At 41.4% G+C, this 26564-nt stretch overlaps 1 protein-coding gene across 6 annotated transcripts in view; it reads left to right on the forward strand.

The window, feature by feature from the left end:
- LTBP1 (latent transforming growth factor beta binding protein 1) overlaps positions 1-26564 on the forward strand; it is a 331513-nt gene that overhangs the window by 233666 nt on the left and 71283 nt on the right. For all 6 annotated transcript variants that reach the window (XM_045009926.1, XM_045009927.1, XM_045009928.1 and 3 more), the window contains 4 exons: positions 581-703; positions 3530-3652; positions 6975-7100; positions 23214-23339. In XM_045009926.1, the coding sequence (XP_044865861.1) occupies positions 581-703; positions 3530-3652; positions 6975-7100; positions 23214-23339 (498 nt within the window). The remainder of the gene's footprint in view (positions 1-580; positions 704-3529; positions 3653-6974; positions 7101-23213; positions 23340-26564) is intronic.

A 26564-nucleotide genomic window follows, 5' to 3' on the forward strand; every position in this document is an offset into this window, starting at 1 on the left:
CACTCTAAACACTGAGGGATTAGCAATGGCTATAGTAGCAAAGAGAGACATTTGATTCATCATAGTTGCAGGATTAATTCTAATATAGAGCAACTGTTTAAATAAAAAAATCTAATCTTTATGTAAAATTTGACAGTATAACAGCCTGCCAGTGTTTGCTTGAAAATCACACCACCTTAGAAGGTGGTGATTCTGTTGGAAATTGTTTTGTGTGTTTTGCTGACACAATGGGCCAGCTGGCTCATTACCTCAGCCAGCTATGTGGGAGGTGGAAGAAGCCTTCAGGCAAAGGGTGTGTGTGTGTTTGTGCGCGCGCGCATGTGAAGGACAAATGGGTATTGAGCGAGAGAACCCTAAATGAAGCCAAGTCTGAGGAGAAGTCTTAGGCTGAGGTTTCATCTAATACTATTTTGAACTTACCTATTCATTAGTAAACCAAACCAAAAGAAAAGTTATTTTCTTTTGACTCTTCAGTTTTGTTTGAGTGGGATGTGGATACCTTGTGCTTCAAAACAGGCATTTTCAGAAGCATGGCATTGCTATTTTCTTTTTTAGATACACATTTTCTTTTCATTCATAGATATAGATGAATGCCAGCAACATCATCTCTGTACAAATGGGAATTGCAGAAACACAGATGGGTCTTTCAGATGTATGTGTAGCCAAGGTTACACATTATCATCTATGGGAGACCAATGTGAAGGTATGTATGTGACTTAAAACTACTTGTGGATTTTTTCCATGAGATCCTGAGTATTCCAACCGTAGGCACAACCACTTCTGAGGATGGAAAAGGAAGATGTTTTTCTCCTCCTCTTCTCAGTTCTTTACTATCTGATTGATGGTCTCTATTTATACCACCACATATCTCATGTATTCTCACACACAGGATTCCTGTCACCTGCACCTATGGCTCCAACAGGAAGGTGAGGAGAATAATTTGATTGTTTCTTTTGAGTAAGGAAATCTCCTCCTTGCTCAAATTCTAAAACAGTATTCATCCCTGGTTACGAATGCTTCTGCCATCATGGAAAGTCCACATGGGGGGCTGTCTGGGTTAGAACTGCTTCTGTGGCTGGCTTGGGGGATTACAGCCAACCACCACAACCCTAGACAGAAGCACTGGCAGGGTGGCCTGGCTTAGCTCCTGTGGAGCCCAGTGATAGTACCCCTGGGGAGGAAAGCAGTGTAAACGCTACCTGCCCTTCCCCAGAGGTGAATCCTTCTGGAGCTCAGCAGCCTGCTCTGTCTCAGAAGTGCAATTTGCACAACAATCGTACAAAACAGAATAAATAAAAAATACACAGCAAAATCCCCGAAGATATGCTGTGCTGTAGAAAATGATCTTCTTATCTTTTGGTGATATCCCAAATAAGATTTCGGGCCGGATATTAGCAAACTAATACAATAATTAATTCAGGTATATTATCTGTCCTTGCTTATTCTCATTGCTTCTTGACATTCTTATATGAGCTTCATCTCAAGAAAACCTTCAGCCCAAGGGGGCTCTCTCCAGGCTTCAAGAACAGTTGTTCCGGGTTATCTTAGAGAAAAGCCCTCAGATGGTTTCACTTTGGAGTAGACACAGACACAAGGAGGGCCAGAGTCTTCCCAATGCATCTTCACATACAACTCCTAGATTGTTAAATCTCATGTATAGAACAAGATTGCACATGAAGGAGGTCTGGGAAATTCTGTTTAGGGGCTAGAATCAAATAAGACATGCAGAGAAAAAGGAAGAAACTGTCTCTCCAATGATTCAGTAACTCTGTTGGTGGGGCAAGAGTAGCCCAGGTAGGTAGTCATAGGATCTTCCCTTCACAGACTAGGATGTCTTGCAATTCATAGAATCTAATGTTTTAAGAAATCAAAGAAAAAAGCTCTATTTCTTGGGTTCTTGCATTCTGATCATAGGAACTATGAACAGTTACAATAGAAGAAGTGGGGTTTGTGTAGTATGTTAGGATTAATAAAATTTCACTTTGAATGAATTTGGCAGAAAACATTATCTTTTTGTGGGGTTTGGCATTTATTCAGTGCAAGGGAGTTAATTTTTTCACTTGCTCTCAGTCAAAGTTAATTACCATTTAAATAAACCATCAGTTTTTCAGTTGAAAATATGCTATAAATATAAAACACATTCATGTGAAATCAAATATGTTTATCAAGAGTTCACATAACGTCATCATCATTAAGTGCAATTTTATCTGAAATAAGAACTTTCACATATGCAAGAAAGCTCTTAAAAAAAAATTAAATCCAAAGATCAGAAAGAGCCTTATGTTCTTTTATTGGGTTCACGTCCAAATGGAAAAGGCGGCATCATTTTGGTCTGCTAAAAAGTCATGCATAAAAGGTCAGAATAATAAAAATCCATCACATAAAGCTGTTTGTTTTGTGTATCAAAGAAAATCCTATCTTCCTGTAGCCTATGTACTGTTTTTTTCTACTTTATCTTCTTTTACTTTCCGTTTTCCCCTAAAACTAGTGAGGCACAATCATAAAACATTAAATGGCTTCCTTTGCAGTAGTGAAATATAGTATCCATGTAATGTAAGCATTTTGGCTATAATCACTTCTTCATATCATCCTATAACAAAATAGCTGATTTATTGCTTCCTTGCATTTATCAGTGTATCATTTCAGCTGCTACCATCATATTAATTTCACAGTGGTTGAGGCCCTGATTCTCAGCTGAGACCTTATCCCAAAGCCTATTTAATTCAATGGAAGTCTTTCCAATGACTTCAAGGCCTTTGGATCAGTCCACTAGTGTAAATCAATATAGCTGTATTGACTTCAGTGGAGCTATGTTGAATTATACTAGCAGACAATGTGGACCTGAGTGTGAATTCTTAATATTATTACCAGTTTATAAAAGTTTGCATGGTGGCCCAGTAAGTGTCCAAAACAAACAGGTTCAGAAAGTACCAAAGCGTGAGTGCAACTCAATTTATAAAAGGTAACCAGGCAACATAGTTTGTACAATTTATGGAGAAAGCATAAAAATCCTACACATCCATGTGGAACAGATTACATAACCTGGGCAGCGTTCAATTATAAAAACTGCTTTGAGTGAGACTACAGCATCTTACTGAATGACAGTAGATTAGTTTGTATTATTTGCATGCCATGGAACTAATGTTGCAGAAGCATCATAGTGTTTGTGTTGCATGTATATCAGAATCTATATTTGCATCACTGTGGAGTTCGCGTTTTCTAAATGTGCACCTGCTTTAGGTTTCTAAGCCATTGAAGTTGCTTGTAGTGCAATAGCCCCACAGTTCACATGGAAATGGGGGAGAATTTTGTATAATTGTCTCTTGCGTCTAGAGGGAGGGAGTTATCTCAGTCAGCATTACAATCAACGTTGTGTGGGCATTCTTGCTACATTTAAAAATTGTTTTTATTTAAATATAGAAAATATAAGCTGTTACCTCAAGTTGATATGCCAGTATTAAATATGTCACTTTTAAAATTTTATTCGGTTTTGAAATTGTCTAATTTTTTGGCAATGGTTTGATTTCAGACATTAATGAATGCCTTCAAGACAGTGATATTTGCCTTAGAGGAAACTGCATTAATACTGAAGGTTCTTATGAGTGTACTTGTCCAGATGGCTTCCAGCAAATGGCCAACAGGGGATGTCAAGGTATAGTCTGATTCGGTTAAGATATCTGATGAATGTTATAAATTATAGTATAAAAGAGAATCCTAAATCAACAGGATTACAAGCACCTTCTTATCATTCTCTTCTTGCTATAAACAATCATCTGTTGTGCCACAGGGGGGTTTCCCTATACATTGAAAAACTGTTCCAACAGGCATAGTCTCAGCCTTCATATCATGAGGTAGGAATTCTTTATAAACTAGCATAGGATTAGAGTTGTTGTGTCTTCCCAAGTCCTGAGAGAGATTCATTTTGATAGCACAGGTTGTGCTGAAAATTACAACAAATCATTTTATACCATTTGTATCAGTGTTGTAGATCTGTTAAGTACAAAATTTTAAAAATACAACAGGAAAATAAATGAAAAATAAGACTACACAATTAGGTATATTTATTTTGTATCTTGTTATAATTAATAGTTCTACTTGACAGAGACAATAAATATTCACAAGCAAAACAATTATTAGCCAGCAATTGAGGCTGAAAGGATTTATCCCTTCAGATAGAATGCTATTGAATTTTTTTTCCTCAAAGAACATAAATGTTTGAAAGTCTTGATAGTCAAAGATTAAGTGCCACTTAGTGAAAACACTCCAAAACATTTGAAAGTATGCAAATACACATTTAAGATCACTCAAAAAAACCTTAACTCTTCCCCATAACACTATTAACCTTCCATTTTCACTTTGTTCCCTTTGGAAGCATTTATTTTGGTTTCCAAGATTTTTTCTAACAGCTTTAAGACATCCCCAGCCTATAACTAGGGACAACTTACTTTCCAAAGATACTGTACCTTACCACTAGTAATAGTTCATTTTACCTTACTCATTTTTTTTTCATAAGAGCTTTAAGGAAGTTCATATTTGGGTTGTGAATATCTTACATTTGGAGACAACAATGTACTTGTAGATTTTGAGTGGTATATTGAACATTGGTTTTAGTGTGTTATGCCCATGGATTAGGAGAGAGGCTAACTTTGTGTCTAAAGACACTTCTATAATTTGTGCAATATGTAATTGTAGTGAAACGTGAAATGACTGTGCTATTTATTTCAGAGGGTAGCCATGTTAGTTTGTATCAGCAAAAACAAGGACGAGTCCTTGTGGCACCTTAGCGACTAACAAATGTATTTGGGCATAAGCTTTCATGGACTATAACCCACTTTGTCAGATGCCTACTTTTTTTTACTTCATGCATCTGATGAAGTGGGTTATAGCCCATGAAAGCTTATGCCCAAATAAATTTGTTAGTCTCTGAGGTGCCCCAAGGACTCCTCCTTGTTTGTGCTATATATATAATTAAGCATAAGTATTGCTTGTGTCTATGGACTACATTTGGCTGTAAAGGTGGCCAGAGTCTAAGCAAAACTGTATAGTTACGAGTAACTGTAGCCATGTTGGTCATAGGATTTTCGAGAGACTAGGTCTTTATTAGTGATCTGGATGATGGGATTAATTGCACCCTCAGCAAGTTTGTAGATGACACTAAGATGGGGGGGAGAGGTAGATACGCTAGAGGGTAGGAATAAGGTCCAGAGTGACCTTGACAAATTGGAGGATTGGGCCAAAAGAAATCTGATGAAGTTCAACAAGGACAAGTGCAGTGTCCTGCACTTAGGAAGGAAGAATCCCATGCACTGCTACAGGCTGGGGACCGACTGGTTAAGCAGCAGTTCTGCAGAAAATGACCTGGGGATTACAGTGAATGAGAAGCTGTATATGAGTCAGCAGTGTGCCCTTGTTGCCAAGAAGGCCAGTGGCATATTGGGTTATATTAGTAAGAGCATTGCCAGCAGATTGAGGGAAGTGATTATTCCGCTCTATTCGACACTGGTGAGGCCCCACCTGGATTATTGCATCCAGTTTTGGTCCCCCCCCTACAGAAGGGATGTGGACAAATTGGAGCGAGTCCAGCGGAGGGCAATGAAAAAGCTTATTTGGGTGACATACCTGAATGTTTTTGAGTGTTTTGTAGAGCAAAATCTAAAAGTATATTTATAGTCTGAAAAGTGACTATGTAAAAATGGCAACTTCTTAATCAACAGACTCAATCCTTATATGTATTTAGCCATCTGATTACTTTGCTGACTAAAATATGTATTACTACTTTTTACCTCTAGTTACGCTCCACAACCAGTGAGACTCCAGAACAAGGGTTCTCAACCTATTTACATTGTGGGCCGCATATACCGCTTTCTATATGTTATGTGGCCTGCACCCACACAAGAGTATTTATACTGCCTGCCTGGCCCTGAGGATGTCACATGGGTTGCAGATGCTTGTTGATTGGGCCGCAAGCAGCCCGTGGGCTATGGGTTGAGAAACACTGCTCCAGAACGTTGAGCTGATTTCTATTCTGTCTCACGCATCATCAACAGAATTATTGACTAAGTTCTGGCTGCAGAAATTTTTATCGTTGATGATGCTTGATCCAGAAAGAATAAAGAGTTGATTTTTCTAATTCCAGGTTGAGTTTGCAGGGCAGGGAGAAAAAACATCTTTACTTGTGAAAACTGAGCAGTGCTTGACTGCTCTGTATGCACCGACATCTTGAGAACATGCCCAAATTCTAAAGATGCTTTTTGACTGTAGTGTGTAGAAAATCAGCTTATTGGAAACAATGTAATCTTCCAAACTCTGCTGTCAAGACCTTGTACCAAAAGCTCAGCTGCATTCTGGGCCACTTTAGCAGCACAGAGGGGCCAGAAAGCAGTCAGATTGGGCCATCTGAGAATTCTCCTCCTGACACAAGGGAGTCGTCAGCTAGTGCAGAGCTGATGTAGCTAGCCCCTGCACCACTCCCCATCCTCCACTTTGCCGCTTTGGGAGTCAAGTGAAGGGAGCATGGCTAGACCAGAATGTACTTACTCTCTGGCTGTGCTTAGCTGACATATTGGCCCTTAGAATCAGCTTAGCTGGTGGAAGTTAGTTCCAAATGCTGCTCTAACCTGTGCTTGGGGTCAGAGTGGTATAATTACTGGCTTCCTGGCAGCCCCTCCCTCTCTGCCAAACTTCTGTTGAGCACCACAGAAAATGTGACCCTTTACTCTAGTAAACATACTCTTACTGATTTAGCACTTTCACCCATGGCTGAAAACGTATCATGTATGGCAACTGAAGCACACTTCTGCTAACAGGTATCAGCATTCCTCATATACATTTTGACAGTTTTACTGGCCGTCATTAACCAATGTAAATAAGTTGTGGCAATATGCCAAACACTAATGCACATTGGAATCAACTGCAAAAGTAATATTAGAGAGAGGAGTTTAAAACATTTTACAACTCTGGTCTGTGTTTTCCAGATATCAATGAATGTGAAGGATCTGAACTCTGTTTGCCACATGGGGAATGCCTAAATACAGATGGTTCTTTCCATTGCATTTGTGAACAAGGCTTTTCAGTTTCTACAGATGGCCAAACATGTGAAGGTGAGATGAATAGTGATACCAAAGTGAATTTCACCCTGTAGCCATATGCCACAGAAAGGATTTCATGTAGTTTAAGTGCTTATGTTGCTAAAAACATTTCAAACAACAGAAAAGGTGTCGTCTTCCTCATTTGAAGCACCTAAAGCTGTTAAATTTTTTAAAGAGAATCTAGAGAACTAAATATTAAATGCTATGCTAATGCAATATTGAATGTGCATAGTCAGTCACAAGAAGTTAAGAAATGCAAAAATTAAAGGCCAGATTCCTACTCATGTAAGTGATCGTATAAAACTAGTTGGGTAAATAAGGTGGTCACAATTTGGCTCTAAGATTCCAAAACCAACATTAATATAGCAACCTTGCATAAAGTATATGGTGTTTTATATTCTTGTTTTTCTGGTAAACATGTAGTTTAATATTACTGTTCATGTCATAAAATGTATAGTATGACATGTACAGAACAAGCAGCAAGACTGAGTGAATGTTAGAAACTTAACTTCTGCTTTTCTTGTCTTTTGGTGACTAACTGTGCAACCTTAATGCTTTATTATAATTAATAAATTAAACTGCAGTGTGGGAGATTTAACTGAAAAAGGAAAGAGAGAGATGGAAGGAGAGAGAGAGAATAGAACAGGGGTCGGCAGCCTTTCAGAAGTGGTGTGCTGAGTCTTCATTTAAACACTCTAATTTAAGGCTTCGTGTGCCAGTAATACATTTTAACGTTTTTAGAAGGTCTCTCTATAAGTCTATAATATATAACCAAACTACTGTTATATGTAAAGTAAACAAGGTTTTCAAAATGTTTCAGAAGCTTTATTTAAAATTAAATTAAAATGCAGATCTTATCAGTTTAGTGTGATCCTTGCCCTTGCTTTTCCTTGATGAGTTTTCCAATGTCTGGCATATATTTGGATACTTTAAGCTGCACACAGGCTTCTGAGTGATCACTTGTTAACCGGCTCCGCGAGGGACAGAGGACAGATTTCATGTGTGAAAATACCTGTTCACACAGGTATGTGGATCCAAATGCTGAAAGCATTGCAAACGCAATTTTCTTCAAACAGTTACATTTCACTGGCAGGGATGTCCAGCAGGTCAGAATAGAGGCCCCACGATCTCTCTGGTAGCTTCGAGTGCACTCTGCAGATCCCCAACTTTGATGTCCACAATTCTGAGCTTTTTAACTGAATGAGTTGCATTTCAAAATCTTCAACACCCATCCACTGAAATACAGACAAATCCAAGGCTCTTTTGTTGAACTTTTCAGGTTTAATTAGCAAAGAAAGCATTGGGCCAAATCGCTGGAAATCTTGAAATCTGTCAGAAAATTCTGATTCCAGTTCTTGCATGTACTTTCCAATCTCATCGACATTGACAGTGCAACGTGTCGATAGCTCTTTTATGAGTTGGAAGTAGCGGAAAGTAGAAGTTTGAATATCCCTGGAAAAAACTGCTAGTTTCACAACAAATGCTTTCCAGGCTTCATAAAGATCCAGAACTGTTTGCCCTGCACCCTGGAGACAGAGGTTGAGTTCGTTTAGGTGAGCAGTGATATCAGTTAGAAACATGAGCTTACACAGCCATTTGTCGTCATCCAGTTCAGGGTAGTTTTGTTCTTTTTCCGACAAAAAGGCCTTGATTGCATCAAAACAGTTTACAAAGTGCACCAAAACCTCACCACGACTTAGCCACCGAATGTTGCTGTGAAGTGGGATGTCATTATAAGCACTGTGCATCTCTTCTAGCAGTGCTTGAAATTGTCTGTGAGTCAAAGCAGATCGAGCAACAAGGAAATTCACAATCACACCACTGTATTCATCACATTATTAAGCTCTGATGGATGATACAGTGAAATTTGACTGTCGGGGGGCCAATTCGATCTTCAAGTAACTTTACAAATCTCTTCTGTTTTCCGACCATGGCAGGAGCACCATCTGTTGTCTCACAAAACATTTTTCTGATGTCAACGCCTCATTCTTCAAAATGGTTTACAAAACTTTCCAGTGTATCTTCCCCCTTTGTTGTGCCATGCAGGGCTTCTAGACAACAAAGTTTCTCCTGGATTTCATTGGAAGCACAATATCTTGCAACAACTGTCAAATGTGGCATGTCGTTTATATCCACGCTCTCATCAACTGCAACACTAAACACTGCTGTGTCTTTCAATGCAGTCGTCTGCTTTTCCTTAATGTTTTCTGCCATTTCACTTATGCGTCTCTCAACTGTTCTGGCAGAGATGGGCAGTTCTTTTATTCTAGATATGATTGTATCTTTATTTGGCAAATCATTGAACAAAATCTCTGAACTGCTGAGAAAAACTTTGTATATATTCCCCATCTGTAAACGGCTTTCCATTTTTTGCAATGCACTATGCAATCTTGTAACTTCCTTCTGTAGCTTGATTTTTACTTACACTTAAGCTTTTAAAAACACTGCCTTGCTTCTCAAAGGCTGCTACTGCCTTTTTGAATGATTCCGTCTTGTCTGCTTCGTCAAGGAAGGTTTTCTCGTGCTTCACTTCAAAATGTCGTTGAACATTTGATGTGCGACAAACAACACTTTCATAACAGAAAGCACAAATAGCACGGTCCTTCTTTTCAATAAATCCAAGTGCATCTGTCCAAGCAGGCTGAAATGATCAGACATCTAGCTTTGCTTTCTTAGGAGCTGCCATTTTGTCAAATGTTCCCTTCAACTCTCAGTGAGGGAAAAAAATGGCGATAGACGGCAGGCACAAGTTCAAACGCAGTGTGGTGTGATAGAAGCAATTTTAAGATGGGGCTGCTGAGCTGCACCCCCTCTTGCCTTGTGTGCAACCTTCTCTGTCCCAGGCTGGGAGCAGTGGGCCACAGCGGGGAGGCTGCAGAGCACTGATCCAAGGCTAGAAGCAGAGCCCAGGGTGGCCTGCTGGGACTCCAGGCCAGAAACCAGGCTGAACAAGGCTGGCGATCGAGACCCTGGCTGGCAGGAGGTCAGCGGCTGGAACCTCAGATCGGCAGCTGAGGTGAGTGGAGCTGGCAGCTGGTAGGGCTGATCAGGGCCGGAGGCCTGGACCCTGTCTGGCAGGGGACGTGCGCAAGGTGAGTGGGGCTGCGGCAGGGGGAGACCCCGGCTGGCAAGGGGCCAGTAGCCAGAACCCCAGAGCAGCGACTGAGCAGCTCAGCCCGCCACCGCTCTGGGGTTTCCACCGCCAGCTCCTGCCAACTGGGGTCTCAGCCTGCTGCCAGCCTGGGGTTCCTTCACCTAGGCCAGCAGCGGATGCTGAGTGGGACTGGCGGTGGGACCCTGGCTGGCAAGGGGCCAGCAGCGGGAACCCCAGAGCGGCAGCGGGCTGAGCGGCTCAGCCTGTGCCGCGTGCTATCAAAAATCGGCTCTCATGCTACATTTGGCACGCGTGCCGAAGGTTGCCGACCCCTGGAATAGAATAAAGAAATGGAAAAAGGTGAGGGAGAAGCAAGAAGACACACAGCTGTAAACTGGGGAAAGTATTCATAGCTGGAAAATGTTTCCTTTATTTTAAAATCCCATGGTGGGGGTGGAAGGAGAAAATTGGTCACAAAATGCACATAAATTAGAGGGGATATTCAGACTCTTGGCAAGTTTTAAGTGTGACCATTATTGCTACAAAGTTTAGGCACCTTTAATTTAGGGCTTCTCCAATCTTTTAGCAGTAAAACCTTAACTTAATTTTTTAATGTTTTGATTGCTCTATTTGAAACAATAAAACCCTGTTTGTAATATGTTTAAAAATACAGACATGGAGAAAATATTCCTGCAGTAGAAATAAATCAAATTGGAAATCATGGTTAATTTCTGTTTGCATGAAGCTATTTTAAAATCCTGTCTTAGTGTTTTAGACATTTTTAAATTTCTTTTCAGAGCTACAAATAAATAGTTCTTCAAATTAGAATTTTCAATTTTAAACCAAACTCATACATCCCCCTCTTTTTCTCCCTCCCCCTTCTGACATGCACGCACATACACACACATATGTAGATCTTTTTCATAAATGGTAGTAAAAACAGTTCCAGTAATAACAATGCTGAGAAACCTCAACCACAGGCATGGAAAGTTTGCAGATGAGGTGCACTGGGGGTTTTTGTTTGGCTCCAACATAAGAAAGTGTTCTGTTGCTGATTGAAAGCACACACTTGCGAGTGGTGCTGCTCTACTGTCCTTAGGGCGAATTTTAAAAAAGAGATTTATGATCCATATGTGACGTTATTGATATAAATGGGGACCATATAGAACATGGGTTGCAACCAAGGTCCTGTAGTGGCACCAAATCCTAAGTAAAGGGGGTCATATAAGGTGTCTAAGACCAGGTTCTGGGTTGCTGATTATAATTATGCTGTCTATATGTCTGTATCATTTTTAGTTGAAGTTATGAATGTTGGCTCTATGCTGTCTGTATTTCAAGTTTGTGCTGTGCTTCTGGGGGAAGCCTCCCAGACAAGCTGGTGTTAGCTCTGCCTAGCCTGTTTGATGGCCCATTAAGGACCATTAAGGACACAATGGACCCATGGAGAGAAGGCAGACACGCCTTGTGACTCAGCAAAGTATGCAGGGACTGGCCCATGTGACTCCAGGCTCCATCTTGCTGTAAATTTCCACAGTGAAGACAAAGAGATTCTTACACCTGGAAAGGCCTATATAAGGCTGATGCTTCATCTCCATCTTGTCTTCAATCCTGCTTCTGACCTCTGGAAGGACTTTGCTACAAACTGAAGCTTTACACAAGGGACTGAACGACCCATCCCAGTGGGGGATGTTCTCCAGAGACTCAATTTGAACCTGCAGTTTACTCCAGCACTGCTGCAAGCCTGAACTAAGAACTTTGCCATTACTGTATGTAATTGATTCCATTTAACCAATTCTACCTCTCATTTCCACCTTTTTCCCTTTGTAAATAAACCTTTAGATTTTAGATTCTAAAGGATTGGCAACAGCGTGATTTGTGGGTAAGATCTGATGTGTATATTGACCTGGGTCTGGGGCTTGGTCCTTTGGGATCGAGGGAACCTTTTTCTTTTATTGGGGTGTTGGTTTTCATAACCATTCATCCCCAGGACGAGTGCACTGGTGGTGATGCTGGGAGACTGGAGTGTCTAAGGAAATTGCTTGTGTGACTTGTGGTTAGCCAGTGGGGTGAGACCAAAGTCCTTTTTGTCTGGCTGGTTTGGTTTGCCTTAGAGGTGGAAAAACCCCAGCCTAGGGCTGTGACTGCCCAGTTTAAGCAATTGGTCCTGATTTGGCACTCTCAGTTGGGTCCCGCCAGAATCGCTCCGTCACAGTGGCGTAGTCGTGCTTGGATCCACAGAACCAGGTCAATTAAGCTTTGGGTCAGAACCCCACGCTATCCAAATTTTAACTTTGGGATTGAGAGTTTGGTTGGTTAAAGGTCAGTGACCATGAGACAAAAAGCATCAGGAAAAGCAAGGAAACTGCAAGCCTTGAGAGACAGCCTGCGGTTTGATTATGAGCAACTGGCAAAAATTCGAATGGAAGAGAAGCAAGTCTTGGCCCAGCTGGAGAGAGAGGCGGCTGAGAGAAAGAGAGAGGCAGCTGAGAGAGCGAAAGAGGCTGCTAAGAGAGAAGAAAAAGCTCGTAAGGGACGCCTGGAGGTGCTGGCTGCTGAGGAGGAGACTTACAAAATACAACAAGAAACTGCTAGACTCCAGCTCCAAGTCAAAAAAGCAAGGGAAGAACGGCAGAAACTGTATCCTCTTGAAAATCCAGTTTATAACTGTGTTGATATATGGGGTTACTCTGGGCAGTTTTCTATGTTTAACCAGTTTTGCTATGGCTGGGGAGATGGGAGTTCTAACCTGGGGAGAAATATCTGTTTGTCTGTGCAAGAAAGCAGTGTGTCTGTAAATGAAGTTTCTGAATGTCTGTCTAATGTTTCAGAAGTAAATCTGGAGTTAGATCAAGAGCAGAAAAATCTCATTGGTGAGGAAAGGGTTTCTCAGGAGCAGATTAAAGTAAATGGTCAGGTTAAAGCCCTAACTGAGGAAGGAGAGGGTAAATTTGTAATGGGTAATGGATTGGTGGCTAGTGCAGCTTGTAGAAGTAAACCTGAAATGGGTAACTGTGATGTGCTAAAAGTAGCTCAGTGTAGTGAAAAGAGCAGCAGCTTATCTGTTGGAAGAGGCAATGTGCCTGGAAGGGAAAGTTTGGAGGAGCCTAGGCAGCCTTGTGAGCTGATGGCTTTGTCTAATCAGCAGTTTGGGAAGGGAGGGATAGTGGAAGATGAGTGTCCATATCCCTTACCTGTGTCCGGTGTGGAGAAATGTGACAGTGGAGGGAATGTGCCTGTGTCTGTCAGGAGTATTGACTTGCCTATAAAGGAAGCTACCCCAGTCTCCAAGCAGTTGTCTGTGAACAGCCCTGTGTGCTGGGACAAGGGAAGTAAAATCCCAAGCTGTGTGTCTGGTAAAGGAGAATGTGTCTCCGGCTCTTCTGTGTCTGTGGAGCAGACAGAAGGTGCCTTTCAGCCTGTGATGGTTGAGGGTGATTCAGTTGTCTCGAAGTTGGTTGTAAATACAGCTAAAGCCCAGGAAGGGAATGGTCCTGAGTTTGTGTCTGCTGGGGAGAATGGCACTGTGACTAGGTTGCATCCAGTTAGTGTCTTAGCAAAATCCCAGAGAACAGACAATTCTGGTGCTTGTAGTTTGCCAGTTGCTAATGTGTGGTTGGAAAAGGGTGTAGCAACTCTGTCTGATCAGGGTGATACCCTAGCCAGGGCACAAGGAGAGCATGAAGGTGATTTAATGGTGTTACTTACTGACAGTTTGACAACTTGTAGCAAGAAGGAAAAGATTCCTGAACTTGTTCATGGCCAAGGGAAGGAGACTGCTTCTGACCTGTTATCTAGAAAGTCTGTAGGTGTGCCTAAAAGGGGATTGTGTAGAAATCCGCCTGTGGGGCCTGAAGTGAGTCTAAGTGTAGGTGAGACCCAGAAAGCGGCTGTGGTTGCTCAGGGAAGTGTTCCTGTAAAGCAAGCCCTAGGTGGAGAGGGGAAGGGCAGAATTTCTGTGAGGGGTGAATTGCTGCTTAGAGAAGCTCCTAGGGAAAGGAATCCTCATGGTAGCCTGTGCAAGCAGTTTACTGCAACTGAAGGGTGTAAAAGTGATTTAATCAGGGAAGTTTCAGTTCCTAACAGCCAGAAATTTTCTGTTGTGAATGGATCCACTGACTTTCCTTTTGAAAGATCCAGTGTGGGCAGCTTTGAAAAGGTCTCAGGTGGAGTAGAAGCTGTTAAGGAAGTTGAGCAGCCCTATAACCACCTGGCTGTGTGTAGCCAGCTTGTTGGGGAGACAATGCTGTTGGGACAGGAATGTCTCCATGCTGAATCGGTAAGTGAGCAGTCTGTGCTTCAGGATCTGAGGACAGATTCAGTTACTGGTTTTTCAAAGCAGAACAGTTTTATGGCTGAATGCTTGAGGAGGCAGGGGAGAGCAAGCCAGCTCTCACCCTCAGACTCTTTGGATTTGTGTGGTATCTCTGTTAGACAAAGTCCAGCCGTGGAATCCATAGCAGCTAAGAAGTTAAAAGCTAGTGTCTGTGTTGATGCGAATTACTTGGCTGGCAGGGAGAAGAAAGACTTGCTAATAGCTGTTAGCACAGAGGGCCCACCCCATCAGGCAGTGATCTCTGTTAAGCAAGAGAAATCAGGGTTTAATCCTAAAGGACAAGAAGGAAAGAGAAGACTGAATTTTGCAAAGGGAACTCACAGGTTAACCCTAAAAGGCCCAAACTCCAATGGTATTGAGCCAAGGATGTGGCATGACAAACATGTTTGTAGATGGACACTTGCAATCAATTTGTTGTTATTGCTAATGCTAACTGTAACAATGTATAATGTGCCTAATCCCATAATACACAGAAAACATGATTTTTGCCATCAACAAGGCAAAAAGTAAAAGTTCCACCAACCAGATTAAGAATGGGCATTCATATAGATACATGGACTGTTCAGTCCAGAAATACTGTGAAACATATAACAGCGATTCAAGAGGAATAAAACCAAAATTAAACAATGCAAACAAACAAACACAAAAAAACCAGCAGGCATCTTGAGAAGCAGTTCTAGAGAATGCATGAATAGCAGGAACACTGGATAGAGTTATAAGCAGCTTTGTGTTGGAAACTAGAGGAGATGGACTTCAGACACCCAACCAGCTTCTCCACTCCAGATGTTAGTGTTGGAGGCCAATTAATCCATGTAAGCTTATTTACGCACTGTGCCATCTCTATAAACCTCACCCCATCAGTCTACTCAGGGCTGGTACAAAGACCATCTCTACAGTGGAGAAGGCTTGTGGAGATCTCCTGCTTGGTTACTGTATTCATTCCTCCCACCTTGTGAAAGATATACCGGGGGAGAAATTGAAGTAATTTTTGTCTAGCATATAATATACCTGCTGTAGTAATAGCTAATAAAGCCAAATGTGATGTTGGCAATGGAATATTGCTGTACTACCATGAAGAGATGAGAGTCAAATATTTAGAACTGGTGTGGCACCAACCATCTTGTCAGTGCTCAGTAATTAATAGTAGCATGAACTGAAAGAGCCATGCTTTTCCTGCCATTAGAATAGCCTTGTCAAGTAGAGAAGAGACAGTGGATCTGAAGAGTTCTGGGAGTGGGATGCATTTTTATGATCTCAAACAATGAGAATACTTCTTCAAAGTTCTCCCAGAATCCAGACTGCTAAAATTATTCATGTAAAATTGTGCAGGATGTATAGACTCCATCCAGTGTTTAGCAGGGAAAGAGTTAAATGTCTTCAGTTTCTAAACAAGAACACTATAGTAGGTGTCTTCCTCACTGTAGAGCATAAGGAAGAAGTCAGAAAGGTTTAAACTAAACACTCTATACCACAAGAACAAAACAAAACTGTATGTTAAAGGAACATTATCAAGGTTGCAAAGTCAAACACTCAAAAAGTTAGGAAATGCCTGAATTAAACAACAACCTCAACTAAACAGAAGCAGTAGCTACTAGTTTTAGGGGTCCCACAAAAACAATGAGGCAGTCTGGCTGGGTCTGTGCCAGTTAATTAACCAGCACTATTTCCAGAGACGGGGTGGCATCATTCATGACGATGGTTATGTGTTCAACGTTAATCTTAATTACAAACAAAAAGAGAGAGAGAGATTTTTAACCAAATAGAAAGGGATGAAATCAGAAGAAGATTTATATCCAGGCATCTAAATATATTTATAAACAATGGAGAGTAAAATAAAAAGTGCAAAACCCATTAACCTTGCTTCACAGGTAACTGGTGGTGTATATGGGATGCAGATCAGGCAGTATATTTGACACTGGGAAATGTACTTTAATAACTTGACTAAGCAAGGCTGCTTATAGTCTCCTGAGGCAGTAATAATTCTTTTCATTTATAATTGGCTGCTGTATGCTATCATTTTAATTTTAAAAAATAATAAAAATGTGAAGATCTAAGGCTGAAAAAAACTTTCAAGCAGACACCAATCACTTCAGTTCTGGTTTTTGTATGTCCATAATTTTCAGAATTCAATTTAACATAAAATTAAAAAAAAAACCCTATAACATTCCAGGTACTGTGAGAGGATGTGGCTTTCAGCTGTGGAAGCTACTGTTCTTCACACTAGTTGCCTTTGTGAATTTTACTTCTAGATAAGTGAATGAGAATAGCTGTTTATATCATCGGAGTAGGGACTAAGGACATTTTGCTGGATTTAGCTGCCTTTAGTAATGTGGAAAGATGATTTTCCATCTCTCTGGGTTGTTTTCTTACAAGTTCAGATGTTTTCTGGAAAGTTACAAACAACAACGTAAAATGATTAAGGAGCTTGTGTGGTTTAATCCTGGTCTTGAGTCTTTATGGCTATTGGCCAAAGTAAACTGCACAGCTGTGTAGACTCTACCCTCTTCCAAGGAGTAAATCAAACCTTTGTAGTAGCTATGGTATTCCATCACTGCGCCCTTCCCAGGAGCTGAATCTGGTAATCAGGCTTGACAGAGTTACCTAATAAGGAGACTCTTGGAAGTAACATTGGGGGACTCATTAGCTTTCCATTGAGCTTGTTGAGATTCTTGTAAAGGTACTTCCGTAGCCAACTGTCGGCCAGCTTCGGCAGCAATAAGTCATGGCAACATCCTCGATGCTAAGCAGCAGCCCTTCCCTGATACCTAAGCCTCTCCTCTGGTCCTGGCAACTCTCAATTCTGTCCCCAGTGCCTCTTTTGGGAACCCCCTTCCTCTCCCCTGCATCTCCCCTCTCTGTGCCAAGAACCAACTCGCACGTAGTAGCTCCCAACACCTCTAAGTGCTACCATAACATGTCTGTATCTTTCAGCCCACCAGAGCTCCCCACCCTCTCTGCTCCTTCCCTACTCCACTTGGTATCTGTCATCCCTCTGAGTTGTCAGGGGACTTCTGTGAAGAATAGATCTTTCTAAAACAAAAAAAATGGAAATTCATACACAAAACCCACTATATTGTGTATCAGTTAAGGCTATTGTAAACACAAAATATCTACCACAAACCTCAACATTGGGGAAATGAGAAGTTACGTGATTAAAAATACATAATTTCTACCCCTCCATCCAGACACCTTACTACTTGCATAGCCATTGTTCACCACAGACCACACATCACAACCTTAACTGGGCCCTTGCTGGGAAGAGGAGGCGGTTTGGGGAAGGAGGAGCAGGAACTCTGGCACTCCTCTGGGGCCATGGGTATGGTCCATTAAATGTGCAAGTGAATTCCTCCAATGCAGTGTGCAAAGGCCATCATCACAGACACACTAGACCTCAACTTAAATAATATTCTGCCATGAAGTCGGAAACTCCATCCTTGACCTGTCAAAAGTAAACCCAGAATAAATTCATGGCACTTTCCAAAATGGGCCATCTTTTTGGTGAACACTTAATAGTTTTCTAGCCAGGTTCAGCTGCCCTCTCACATGTGCTGAAGTAGACAGATTAGGGTCCTAGCCATAATGTATCCACCCTGACCCTGAGGCTAAAGCAGTGACCCAGAACGTGAATGGAAAACAGAGAAACCTCTTCCTTAAGCCAGAGATGCACATCACCCTCACCACATGAAATAGCCACCCAGCAATACTTCACGTGGCCATCTAAACACTATATTCAAAATCCGAGTTATTCTAACTGCCCCCTCATCATTACTATTATTGTGATGTACTAGGAGTATTATGGAAGTACCTAGAGGCCTCAGCCAATATTGAGGCTCTTTTGTGCTAGGCACTGTACTGTACAAACATGAAAAAGGAAGCAGTCCCTGCCCTGGAAAACTTACAATCGGAATAGAATTCATTGCGATTTAAGCAGATACCTAAATTTAATCACATCTTTAGGTGCTTTCCTGAAAGCAACGTTTCCCTTAATTTGGACTCAAGTGCTTTGCTGAATAGGTATAGTCTTAAGTATATGCTTAAATGTTTTGCTGATTTGAGGCATTCCTTTTAAAGATCTTAGTTATTCAGGGACTCAGTCCTGTACTTATTGCTCAGGTAAAGCTCTTACTGATTTCAGATCAGTAGGAGTTTTGATTAAGGAATGCAGAACTGGCATTGGATTTTCAAATATATAATAATTACAAAGCTACATTTTAATTGTATAGACGTATGGTATCTTAGTTACTTATGTTCCCCCACTTTTGTCTCCATGTAGCAAGATGTTTGCCCATTACAAGCCAGATGCTTTACAGGGTGATTAAAGCAACAAATGCCCTTTCCGGCTGTAAAACAGGAGGCCTTTGAGTGAGCTGTCTAGACAAGGAAAAATATTTGGAGCTTGGACCCTCTCTGTAGGTTCCCAGTCACTCACTGTATGAGTCAGTCATGTTCAGACTGTGTACTTTTAAAAACAAAATCATCCTCTGTGGATGTGTTATATATTTAATTAGGACACTTGTTGCAATGATGGATTTTGTTTCTGCTGCTTTTTAGTCAATGACCTCATTTTACCTTTTGAGAACAGACTTATATGATCCTTTCCCGTTTGTTTTCTTTAATATATAGTTATTAAGAGAAAAGGATACTGTAATTTATATAATTTTAAATCCCTAGTTCTTGTCTTCTCTGTGTAGACTTTTAATAGGATAACTGTGTTCTGTGGCTCAGGAATCCCTGTTATTAAATTGTAACTGGCCACTGGAAATGTATGCAATGCATTGCTTTGTATTGTCTTATACACTAGGCTCTCAATCCTATATTCCTTACTCAGACAGAATTCTCATTTGACCTGAATGGAAGTTTTGTCTGAATAAAGAGTGCAAGATCGTAACCTTTTTCTGTGGCCACATGTACAAAACTCTGCAAACCACAATATGAGGTTAACAGATAAAATATGAAGATCTTATTCTCAGTAGCAAGAAGAGACAGTCAGAAAAGTCCATGTATCCTGGGTCTCTCATAGTACATTTAATAATTGTCCTATGGTTATGGTGATTGGTTAGGAGCTGGAAGTATTTGGAATGCAAGACAAGTTTTTGACCTCTCAACCTTGATCATGTTTCTTTAACACTATAATACAGACACATGTATTGGCTACTCTTACTGCTCTGTTAATTTTACTGATATTTTTGTTGTGATGTTGAACAGTTCAATAACCAATTTTTTGATAGCCCATTCCCATTCCTATTATCACATTCAATTCCTGTGAGATAGATGTATTAATGATAGTATTCTTTACCAAAGACAAATAACCATTTTCAAGATTAATTACTACAATATTTTTCCTTGATCTGTTTAATAAATCAAGATAAAAAGAATTATATTAAAAACGTGTATTGGCAAAAATCAATCATCTATTGACTAACCACTGATAAAGTCTTATTATCACATGCTTCCAAGTAATGTTACTTTTAATAGTAAAATGCTCTTGTGGCAATCCAAGCTACAAGTGAAAAAATTACACCAAATACAATATAAATATAACAAGAAAAGTATTTCTAAATTTCAGAGCAATGTTAGAAATTTTACATTAACGTACGTATATATTTTACAGATTTTTACATAAGTTGTATATACATTAATAGAGAGGATAATTAAACAGAACAACTTAGGAGAGAAAGGGGTAAATTCTCCACCACTTGGAGTCTTTAAAACAAGATTAGGTTACTTTCTAAAAGATACGTTCTAGTTCCACCACAATGTATTGAGCGTCATGCAGGTGAAGTTCTGACCTATGTTATAAAGGATTTCAGACTAGATCAGCGGTAGGCAACCTATGGCATGTGTACCAAAGGCAGCACACGAGCTGATTTTCAGTGGCACTCTCACTTCCCAGATCCTGGCCACCAGTTCGGGGGCTCTGCTTAATTTAATTTTAAATGAAGCTTCTTAAACATTTTTAAAACCTTATTTACTTTACATATAACAGTAGTTTGGTTATATATTATAGACTTATAGAGAGACCTTCTAAAAACGTTAAAATGTATGACTGGCACGCGAAGCCTTAAATCAGAGTGTTTAAATGAAGACTCGGCACGCCACTTCTGAAAGGCTGCCGACCCCTGGACTAGATGATCAGAGTAATCCCTTCTGGCCTTAGAAGTCTATGAGGAGACTCTCCCCCCTGCTCCAGTCCCTTTATGCCATGTAAAGAGGCCAAAACAGCATAGAGGGGCTCTGAAGGACCTTGATCCAGCTGAGGGAAAATTCCTTTAGAACACCATCTGAGGTAGACAACCAAAGGCTGTTCTCCAAGTACTCCTTCACAAGACTCTGCACAGGGATGGGAGTGGGGCTATGAGTGGGATGGGTGTGTTGGGTAGAATCATAGCCTGTAGCACTGCAGAGATTCTGGGTAGTACTGCTGCTGTTGGCAGGCAGTGAAAGCATAGGCGCCGACTCTGTGTTGCTGCGGGGCTGGAGCACCCCTGGGGAAAAATTAGTGGGTGCTCCACACCCATCGCCAGCCAAGCTCCCCCTGCCCCCACCCCCTCCTCCTTCCCTGAGCATGGCCTCCCCGCTCCTCCCCCTCCCAGCGCTTCCTGCCCGCTGCCTAACAGCTGTTTCGTGGCACTTAGGACTTTCTGGGAGGGAGGGGAAGGAGTGGGGATGTGGCGCGCTCGGGGGAGGAGGCGGTAAAGAGGCAGGGCAGAGGCAGGGACTTTGGGGAAGGGGGTGAGATTGGGGCGGGGTGAGGGTGGGGCAGGGGTGGGGGCAGGGGTGGGGGAGATCGAGCACCCATGGGGCAGAAAGGAAGTCGGCACCTATGAGTGAAAGGCTGCCAAAATTTAGGCAGCCATTGAGGGGCAGTGACCAAATGATTCAGAGACCTTAGATTTCCTTGACCCCTTTCAATTGGACTTTAGATCTGGGTATTTTTAAGAGATTTCACTGATATCATTGATCAATGATCTCTTTTGGGAGATGAACAAGGCATATCTTTCCTGATTCTTTTAGGCCTTTGGTACTGTAAATGATGAGGTGTTATTGACATCTCCGAACACTGGGAGAGGTAGACAGAGCTGCACTTGAATGTCTCCATTCTTTCCTTCCTGGGATATACCAAAGAATAACATTGTGGAAATGCTTATCTGTCCAAAGAGTTCTCTTCTTTGGGGTGGTTCAAAGTTCTGTTCTGTCAACTTTCCAGTCGAATGAATATGTAAGGCCTTTAGTGGAGATAGCGAGAATGAATATAGGTGCCATCAGTATGAGGTTGGTCAGGAATGAGATGTTGAATTCCATTCCCAGGGTTTTTTTTCTTGGAATCCTTCTGTAATTTACTTTTTTCTCAGTTTCTGTATGTTTTAATGTGCACAACTAATTTCACATACAGCTACAGCCTAATCTTGGCACATTTTATAAAGTAAAAAGAATCACTTCTTTCATCACTGAAGTTCAGCCACCTCACCAGCAGAACACTGAAGGTGTCTCACAGTGGACAGTATCACTACTCAACATTTACAATAGCTTTTAGAAATGGAATGCAGAAATAACTTCTCCATTTGAAATTGCAGGGGTGATTTAAGATGGCAGAATGTAATAATCCAAACTGGGATTTAGCCAGGATACTGGGGTGAACATTCTTACTCCTGAAAAACATGCCATGAGATTTTTAATGACCACAAGTGGTCAGGACTTTGGTTTTAGGTCTTATTTTGAATGGAGATTAAAATAATATATTCACAGTACTCATAATATACTTATGACAACAGACTGCTCTCTGCCACAAGCAGCCTCCTTATAGGCTGATGTGGCAATTGAGTCAGTCAGAAGAGCAGACTTACTCAGCACAGTACTCTAGGATGCTCACTAGGGAGGGCAACAACCCAAAAATAGGAGCTACATGCTAAGACCTAAATTCTGAAAATACTTCTGCACTTTAAAAACTTGACCCACCTGAGTAAGGCTGTTCATTTGTATAAATCTACAGAATTAGTGCCTACAGGCCTGATCTGCAAATCCTTGCTACTGGCAGCTGTGCAGAAGGCCAACATAAGGTCCATGCTACTCTTTAAGTCCCACTTATGCGCTCAAAAGCACATGCTTATGTTCCATTGATTTCAATGAGACTTAAATACATTTTTTAAAGTTAAGCATGTGCGTTGCTGAATTGGGGCCTCAGTGTGCTGGCCTTTGCCACAAACATGAACTTCGTCCATATTTTTTACTATTTAATACTAAAATGATGGACACCATAGAAAACACTAAAAGAGAGAGTTCCATTTACAAGAATTGTATTATTTACGGTGATTTTTGTTGGATCAAGCTGTAATATTGTGGAGAGGGAGATGGCTAGAATTTGCCAGTCCTGCATAAGATGTTGCCCATAAAATTAAATTTAGGAAGTTGTTGTTTCAGTGTTTGTCTGTCTGCATGCAGCTGTTATAATAGAGTAAATCTGAAGCGTGTATGTACATTGCTATTATTATATTGTTCTAGAAAAATTTACTTATAGATGCTCATAAGTTAATTATCTGTAGAGTATTATGTGACTAGTGATATTTTTGTTTCTTGTCCTTTGTGTTTGTTTCCCTTAACATCTACAGATAACCTAACTGTATCTACTTGTAGAGATGTAATTGTCTACCTGTCAAACTACCTTTGTATTGTGTCTGATGTTAAAATGTCTTATTTGCAGATGTTGATGAATGTGTTAACAGCACGATATGTGGCAGTCATGGGTTCTGTGAAAATACACCTGGTTCCTACCGCTGCCTCTGTTACCAGGGGTATCAGGACCCACAGGATGGGCAAGGGTGTGTGGGTGAGTTTTTAGATTTTATAATCAATACTGCATCACCCCAGTGATGAAAAACTGATTTCAAAAGAAAAATTATTTCTTCATAAAATTATTTTGTCTTCCATCATTTTGTGTTAAATTTGCACCATTTAAAAGTAACACAGGACTCAAATATGTCTTTCTCACTAAACCCTGTATACCATGTGGGTACTTACTGTGTATCTGTTTAAGGAGAATCTGTTTTTAGGATTGGAATGGAAACCAACAGCAAATAAGCTGAGCCACTCATTTTATCTATTAAAAAAAACCCCACTATTTCTGCAAATGTCAGGCCATTCACAAATATAAATCATAATGGATTGAAATTAATACTTCAGCTTATTTAAATGCAACATCTGTTTAGTCTCTTAGTTGACTAGCCAGAACTCTGTACTACCTCCTACAGGAAATATAGTCTGGCGTGTGGTACAGCCTGTCTGAATTAAACAGCACTCCTCCTTAGAAACAGTATGTTTGAACAGGTTTTAACATTACCTTCAGGCTCCAGGAAAGACACCTATCACTATGAAAAGATGTGAGAATTCCATAAATGTGTAAATATTGTAGATTTCTCCAGTGAGTAATAGATTTCCAAATCTGTTGTTAATAGTGGTGGTTGGACCTTGGGACAGCACAAGTTTCTAATACAAAATTAATACCAGATCAACAAGAGGTATTCGTTAAGCAATTTCTTCAAACTAGATTCAGGATGAAATATTTGCCAGTAACGCTAAGCTAAGCTAAGCTGAATGAAAACAGGGGAGTGAAAGAGTGGCAAAAAAAAAAGTTTTTTTTATATATTCAGTAAAAAAAATAGTTTTACTGAAAAATTATTCTGGTCCTCTTTTGGGGCTCAGCTTGCAAGGTGCTGAGTATTCTGACCCCCATTTTAAAAGAAAAACAGAGTTTTAGACCTTAAATTATTTTTCATTAAAATGTGACATTTGCTCCTATTAACATCTGGTGTGGGAGCACCACTACAGAGAGAGCCAGTGCTGCTTTTGAAATTTATTTCAGTGTGACGGACCAGATTCACAGCACTCCCTTCACACAACTCAGGCAGGCAGCACAAAGAGACCTTTTGGAGGGGATTCCTTAGGACCGAAAACTATGCATAGCTGGAGACAGGGTCGGCTCTAACTTTTTTGCCGCCCCAAGCAAAAAAGAAGAGCGCTGCTCTGCTGTACCCCCCCACCCCGTGAGCGCCGCGCTGCCGAAACCCCTACCCCCCTGAGCACCACGCCCCCGAAGCTCCGCCCCCCGAATGCCATGCTGCCCGAAGCCCCGCCCCCCTCCGAACGCCGCACTGCCCCAAGCCCCCGCCCCCTTCCGAGTCCCGTGCCAGCCCGAGCCCCCCCGAGCACCACGCTGCCCGAAGCCCCGCCCCCAAGTGCCACGCTGCCCTAAGCCCCGCCCCCCAAGCACCACTCCGCCCAAAGGCACACGCCTTCTAAGTGCCACGCTGCGCCCCTCCCCCCCCGAGCGCCGCACTGCCCCAAGCCCCCATCTCTCCTCTGAGCGCCGCGCCAACTGCCCCAAGCCCCCGTCCCTCCTCTGAGCGCCGCGCCAGCCCCCGCCCCCGCAGCGCCACGCCAAGCCGCCGCCTGAAGCCCCACCCCCCCAAGCGCCCCACCGCCAAAACAAAACAAAAACCCCTCCAGCGCTGCCCCAATGAACCAAAACACCCCCCCCCTCCCCAAAAAAAACTTCGATCGCTGCCCTGCCCCCAAGGTGGTGCTTGGTCGGCTGGTGCCTGGAGCCGGCCCTGGCTGGAGGGAAATCCACAGAAGCCATAAAGCCAGCATAGCTGGCTCCTGTGCTACCCATCCATTGCAGCCCTAAAATAATATAAGAGCAGGGAATGTAGCCAGAGTTCATGGCGTCCAGCTGTTCCCAGATGATGGGAACCAAGGCCAATATTAGAACAATAATGGACATAAAATTAGGGAGGCATAACCAACAAGCCCCACCCTTGTCGAGAGGCTACACAAACAGAAAACTCAATAATAATGGGGGATTTGAACTATCCCCATATTGACTGGGTACATGTCACCTCAGGACGGGATGCAGAGATATAATTGCTAGACTCCATTAATGACTGCTTCTTGGAGCAGCTAGTCCTGGAAACCCCTAGAGGAGAAGCAATTCTTGATTTAGTCCTAAGTGGAGCACAGAATCTGATTCAAGAGGTGAATTTAGCTGAACCACTCAGTAATAGCTATTCTAATGTAATTAAAGTTAATATCCTTGTAGGGAAGGAAAATGCCAAAGAAACCCACCACAATAGCATTTAACTTCAAACACAAAAATGAGGAGGCTAATTAAACAGAAACTAAAAGGAGAAATATGCCTGCAAGCTGCATGGAAACTATCTAAAAACAACATCATAGCATCTCAAACTAAATGTATACCCCCAAGTCAAAAACAAACAAACAAAACCAGTAAGTGGACAAAAAAATGCCACCATGGCTTTAAAATTGGAAGTGAAATCCTACTGAAGAGAATAGAAAGGAGTATAAACTCTGGCAAGTGAAAGATAAAAATATAGTTAGGCCAAAAAAGAATTTGATGAACTAGCAAAAGACAAAAATTAACAGAAAAAAATTCTTTAAGTGCATCAGAAGCAGGAAGCCACTGGACGATTGAGGTGCTAAAGGAGCACACAAGGAAGACACAGCTGTTGCAGAGAAGCTAAATGAATTATTTGCATTGGCCTTCACTGCAGAGGATATGAGGAAGATTCCCACAGCTGAGCCATTCTTTTTAGGTGACAAATATGAAGAACTGTCCCAGATTGAGGTGTCAATTGATAAATTAAATGGTAATAAATGACCAGGACCAGATGTTCACCCAAGAGTTCTAAAGGAACTCAAATATGAAATTGTAGAATTACTAACTGTGGTAATAGCAGTTTTAAAGCAGCCTCTGTACCAGATGACTGGAGGGTAGCTAATGTAGTGGCAATTTTTTAAAAAGGCTTCAGAGACAATCCTGTCAATTACAGGCCAGTAAGCCTAGCTTCAGTACCAGGCAAATTGGCTGAAGCTATAGTAAAGAACAGAATTATTAGACACATAAATGAACATAATACTTTGAGGCAGAGTCAATACAGTTTTTGTAAAGAGAAAGCATGCTTTACCAATCTATTGGAATTCTCTGAAGGTGTGAATGAGCATGTGGACAAAGGCGATCCAGTTGATACAGTGTATT

Source organism: Mauremys mutica, chromosome 3 (assembly GCF_020497125.1).
Source record: "Mauremys mutica isolate MM-2020 ecotype Southern chromosome 3, ASM2049712v1, whole genome shotgun sequence".
In the NCBI taxonomy this organism is placed as follows: Eukaryota; Metazoa; Chordata; order Testudines; family Geoemydidae; genus Mauremys; species Mauremys mutica.